This window comes from Cyprinodon tularosa, unplaced genomic scaffold, assembly GCF_016077235.1.
Source record: "Cyprinodon tularosa strain WSP-4 unplaced genomic scaffold, ASM1607723v1 ctg19, whole genome shotgun sequence".
Taxonomy (NCBI): Eukaryota; Metazoa; Chordata; class Actinopteri; order Cyprinodontiformes; family Cyprinodontidae; genus Cyprinodon; species Cyprinodon tularosa.
In genome coordinates this window covers 1,356,942-1,362,941 of record NW_024038678.1, presented here as the reverse complement: position 1 = coordinate 1,362,941, position 6,000 = coordinate 1,356,942, and the positions used below count along the sequence as shown (strand labels likewise).

General features: G+C 38.5%; 1 protein-coding gene across 1 annotated transcript in view; it reads right to left on the bottom strand.

Annotated features, from left to right (window-relative positions):
- Positions 1-401: 401 nt before the first annotated feature.
- kcnc4 (potassium voltage-gated channel, Shaw-related subfamily, member 4) overlaps positions 402-6,000 on the bottom strand; it is a 28,736-nt gene continuing 23,137 nt past the window's right edge. Inside the window, exon 5 of the mRNA XM_038283073.1 lies at positions 402-592. Within this exon, the coding sequence (XP_038139001.1) occupies positions 525-592 (68 nt within the window). The 3' untranslated portion in view covers positions 402-524. The remainder of the gene's footprint in view (positions 593-6,000) is intronic.

The window sequence follows — 6,000 nt, the reverse complement described above, 5'->3', positions numbered from 1 at the left end:
GCAACCTGGGCTATCATAACACCTGAGCAGTGCCACAGACTGATCGACTCCATGCCACGCCGCATTGCTGCAGTAATACAGGCCAAAGGAGGCCCAACTAAATACTGAGTGCTGTACATGCTCATACTTTTCATGTTCATACTTTTCAGTTGGCCAACATTTCTATAAATCCTTTGTTTTTATTGGTCTTCAGTAATATTCTAATTTTCTGATATGATGAATTTGAGATTTTCATTTGTTGTCATTTGTAATCATCAAAATTAAACAAAATAAACATCTGAAATATATGAGTTTGTATGTAATGTATGAATATAATATACAAGTTTCACTTTTTAAATGGAATTACTGAAATCAATCTACTTTTTCATGATATTCTAATTTTATGACCAGCACCTGTATAGGTAAAAACAGAGAGGATTCATTTAGAAGTACAATAATTGGCTCTGCAGTTGATCTAAACAGCAGGGATCCAGCATACACCGCAGCAGACGTCACGTCGCCTCCTCCTTATTTTAAGCAAGTCATCAGGTCAGAGTGGTGACCTCGGGCTGGGTATAGTTTCCAGCAGTACCAAGAATATCTTTACAGTCTTCTGTTGAGAAAAATAAAAGTAGACATGACACGAAAAAAGTTAGTTTCTGCTTTTTACAAAGGGCTTGGTTTTATTGTCTGTAAGTGCTAATGATCAAAAATGACTCAGGAGCCCAGAGTGGAGGCTGTGGGGATCAAACTGGGTACTTGCAAACTTCTCAGAGCACAAGCGCACTGCTCTAACCACTAGGCCAACACTCCCTCTGTAGGTATTAATCTATGTAACTCATGACGTTAACCTTCTGAAATGAGTGTCAAAAAATATATTTTTTTTTCATATGTAAACTTTTTAAAATCAACCTATATTGTCAGATCCCTACTGCCTAAAGGACCTTAGTTAAAGCTTAAAGGATTTGATCTTTCACAAAACCTGATGAGTTGTCTCTGTTGGTAGAACGGTTTGTTAAACTGAAAGGTACTCCAAAACTTTCTGAAAGTGTTTTTTCTGTGACTAAATTTAGTAGTTAAAACATAAACCTATGTGCAACTTATTTAAGTATCAGTTCATCACAGACAAACGAACATCTGAAGTTGACTAAAGTCTCTGCTTTGCATCTCTGTACTGTTAATGGAAATCTACAGTGGGAATTCAGTTCATTCAGAAGAGTCCCCCAGGAATATAAAGATTACTCTGATCCTCTGAAGCATTTCCTCTGCTTGAATACTACTTGAAGTTGCACTCTGTGCATGCATTTAGGGAGTGTTTGTTTTTATATGTACAGTATAAAATCATAACACTAAGTACTGAAAAGGCTTTCTGTGTTGACTACTTTCAAGTCCTCCATTTGTTTGTTTGTACCTCTGCAAGCATTCCATTTACTGTTGGCTATCTGAGAGCATCTTCAGATGTCCATCTGTCCTTATCTCTACTGCAAGTCATACGTCCTTAGAGAAATATAATCCATACCTTTTACCCTGTAACTCTCTGGTATCAACCAGCATCCCAATCCCCCATGGGCACAGTACTGAAGAACAGATCCACTGGGTCATAATCTATTTACATCGAACCTGCTGAAAACAGTTGCAGCCACAGAAACATTCTTTTTTATTCTTGGAGAGAATTTAGAATTAGAAAAAAAATTACAAAAACTTTCCTAATTTTTTCTGATATTGACGGTTAACATGTATCACCTGTGGTGGAAATGTTTAAAAATTCAATGGCAATAAACTGTATATTTTGCCAAACATAATTTACCAAAAACAGAATATAAGCTAAATTATCAACAAGTCATATAAAAACAAATCAGGCTAAGCGTAGCCTACTAGTTCAAAAACTGCATTTAAGCTTTTCAGCAGGGGGGAAATGTGAGAGAATAAAATGTTTTCCAGATAATGTTGGCTAATAAGAGTTCAAATGCATGTGAAACGACCCTGTAATATGACAGGATGTTATGCAGATGCTCATCAGATACAGGGCACTGGATTGAATTAACTCGCTCTTCTTTCCATCATACATTAGTTCTGGGCTGCTCTGGCTTTCATCAGCATTCTGTCATTTTTGTCTCTTTTTCAGAAACAGACCTGCATGACAATTAATTGAGATGGCATCAATGTAAAAATGATTCAAACTGTTGAAATATGTTTTTTCAAATTTTTCGATAATTTTTCGATCAACCTTTTTATATGAACATAACCGTTGTTCAACTTTATTACAGTGGAAATTAATGTCTATATAAGCTGTATCAACAGACTCTTACTGTCAGATATTAAATCAGATTCAACCTTTATATTTTTAGCTGGTTAGGTTTACTATAATTATTTTCTTTTACTTTATTTATATTGGGAATTTTTGTAACTGTTTCCCATTTGGAACACTGTTCTAAGATCTACCAGGTCTCCCCTTTTTCCTCTAAATGCCATATTTTTTAGTATATCAAAACAGTTCCATTTTAGTTTTATGACACAACAGAAAGACCACGTTCCTAAGGATATTTGTCCTTAAGTTCATTTGCCAACTATAATCTGGTGTTTGATGCTATCTTGGCAGTGGTGGCTTCTTCCTTGCTGAAGGGCGCTTCAGTCCATGCCATTATAAAACTTGTTTTTTAAACCTGCTTCAGCTGTCATCTTAATGAGGTGTTTTGTTTTTTGTTCAGGGGTTGACTGATGCTTTTCACACAAAAACCCATATGTTTTTGGGACCAAGAACTAGTCTCTTTCCTAAACAGAAAGCTGGACATACCCATAGCAATGGCTCTTACATTTTGAACGGGTAGACATATAGCACTGCAGGTTCAAGAATCTGGAAATTTTACTCAAAGTTGAACCTGATGTAGAGAGGTCCACAGTGATCTTCAACATGTCTTGCTGATTTCCATGAAGTCATATAAACAAAAGCAACTGTATTGTACACAATCTTTTGACTTTGAAAAAAGTAGATTAAAAAAAGACAATTATTTTTCAACTCTACTTTAAAACAGGAGAAATTTAATCTCACAGGATAAAAAATGGTTATGTCAGGTATACAGAGATTCAACTCTATCTAGCAAAACTGATAGTATTTTCCGTCTGCCTGTTTCAACATGTCGCCAGCCTGCAGCTAACCACATTAATCAACACTCAGTGAGGGATGAAGCTTTCAAGAAATACATTCAAGTACATTGTCCATGTAATGGGCTATTGAAAAAAAAAACATGCAACTCTCTCGGGCCCCATGCTGTAGTAAGTGCCTCGTTTATGAGGCCTGCTTTTGTTTCTCCAGTAGCAATAATGCTAATGACCTCTCAGAAAGACATGCATTTTAGCGAAGTGCAAAGAAAGCATTTTGTGGGTGTCTGGATATGTCTGTAAAAAAGGTGGAATCTTCGATTTAGATGTAAGGAATATTACTGGATCAAAGACCTTCTTTTAACGCAGCTTTGGGATACTTCAAAAATTGTAGACTTCATTCAAGCAGAGACACTAAAAAGTTCAAACAGAAAACACATACTTATAGTTTCTAATTTGATAGTATGTACAAATTTAAATACATCACAAGTGGAAAAAAATGTCCAGGATTTTGTTGTTTATAGCCTAAAATAATTCACTAAGATAGCAGACAACCCAAAATTCCTCACTCGGTCACGTGACCCACTGAGGGATGCTGTGACGTCAGTTTAGTCAGCATGTAGTAATTTTACATAGCGAGTTAATATTTATTTACCTTTGTGATGGAGTTTTTATCCTTTAACGAGGACAAATACAAAGCAATCAGAGTCTTAGTGATTTTATTAATGCTAAACGTTCTATGATCTTACGCAGAGCCAGTAGAAGTCCATTATCTTTCAGAACAATTTCCTTATGATGCTGTTTTTTTTTTGTTTTTTGTTTTTTTTTTAAGCTGCAGTCTGTTACATTGAGAAGAGAGCAGACTTCGACTAAAAATTTGAAGAAAAACAGGTTTCACGCCACTCCCCCACCCTCTCTGCTTCACTCATGCCCCACCTCCAAGCTCCATCCCTCTCACAGCATCTGCGCGGCTACCCCATGCAACCAGAAGCGTCCAAGCAGCGTACGCGGCAGCTCTTCCATTGACATCTTCTTTTTTGAAGTCTTTGCCGTGTAAACAGTTGTCGGCAGGGGCAGTAAGGGCAGTTTCTCTTTCGCTGGTGGCTGTCGCTCCGCCATGACTTCCACGCGCGTCCTCCTGACTGCAGCAGCCGGGCTGCAGCGGCAGGTTCAGCGGTGAGAGGGAGGGGGCGGGATTCAGCGTGTGTGAGCTGTGATTGACACTCCATCAGACGCTCCTCTGGCTGTGATTGGTTGTTTTGTCTCGTCCCGAAATATTCTTTCCAGATTGCAATACAGGCAGTAGGCGGGACCAATTGAAGCAGTTTTTTTCACAGGTTACATATCACATGTACTGCTGTCTGGGCATAGGGACAGTTTTAGCCAATATGACAAAAAAGTGATTTTTAAAAACGTACAGAGTTCAGCTTTAATTAGTTTAAACCAGAGTCTAACCTTTGTATGAAGAGGGGATAACGGGATTGGGATTGGATCTCTGGTTCGGTTCGGTTCGCAGTCAGTGTTGGAGCCCTTTGTGCGGCGCTGGCGGTTCTGCATAGCAGACTGTGCAGCCCTGCTGTGCCTGGACAGGGAAGGCGGTCCCTTGGTAACACGATCGCAGTGAGCGGTCCAAGCACTGGGTCTTTTCTGCTGTCCAGGAGGGAAACATTGCCCTTCGGATGTGGTTTTTACCCGGTTCGGCTCATGGCTCTGGGCCGGTGGAGTTTGAGCTGTGGGTCTTCGCTTCCGGTAACTGTAACTAAGGTTTGTTGTTTTATGAAATAAATATTTCATAAAAAATAAACAATGATTTGAAATAGCTTTATTGCCATCAGGCATTTTATGAACAGAGAAAACAAGCTCTTGCAACTTTTGTATATTAAATCCAACTAATGCTTAGAGAGGATGTTTGACTACACTGACATCACAGTCGGGGATTGCTAAAGGTGCACAGCATACTGTAAAATTCTCTCGATTTTTATTACTTGGAGCATTTTAAGCGCAATTTAGACCAACCACATAGAGAAAAGAAAGTTGAATCTACCATCACACATGATGAAACTGTTCTGGATGCACTCTTTAACATTTGACCTTTAAGATATGTTGCATACTGCAACACATTGCCCTACAACAACTGCAAATTAACTAGGGCAAACCAATGTTTTAGCTTTATCAAAAAAGTTCCCATATATCCCTTTTCCACTGGTCAAAAAACCCATTTAAAGCCAGGAAAAATCTTTTTTTTTGTGTAAGTGGGAACAGCTCACTAACCCGTGCCAACCGGCATCAAACAATTGCCAAAAAAGCTGGGTTAAAATCGCCTTGAAATAGCTTAGCTCCAATAGGCATACAGTGGAAATATCAGACCTAATAATTTACTTGACACCATTGAACACAATGTACGTACGAGAAAGCATGCCATTTGCGTCCAATCTAAAAAGCCTAAACAGCTCTGTTCACATTCGATAAACATGGCGCAGCACTGGTGAGAAAGATTTGTATGGATAAAGAACAAAATAATAAAACACACTTACAAGACCCTGGCTTCTCTCCATGGTACTCTCCATTGTTTACTTACCTGATTCCTGTCCCACTGGGGACATCATCAGTGCTAACCAAGCATGATGGCACCAACAGACAAGCACCAGTGGGAGGACAGAGGACGCACAGCTTGCCAGCAAGGGGACACACCCAGCTTTTTATGGCCAATGTGAAGGAAGCCAAATTTTAAGTGTTACGGGGTCGACCCATGTTTGAAATATCTGTGTTAACCCGTTAATTTAAGTGGGAAAGAGGTTATATTTAAGTATAATCTTCATTTATTTAAATCTGGGAAGAAGGTTTTTTTTTTTAAAAAGTGATTGAATTAAAACAGTATTCAGATTAGGCAAAAAGTTAAGGAAATTTGCCAATTTATATCTT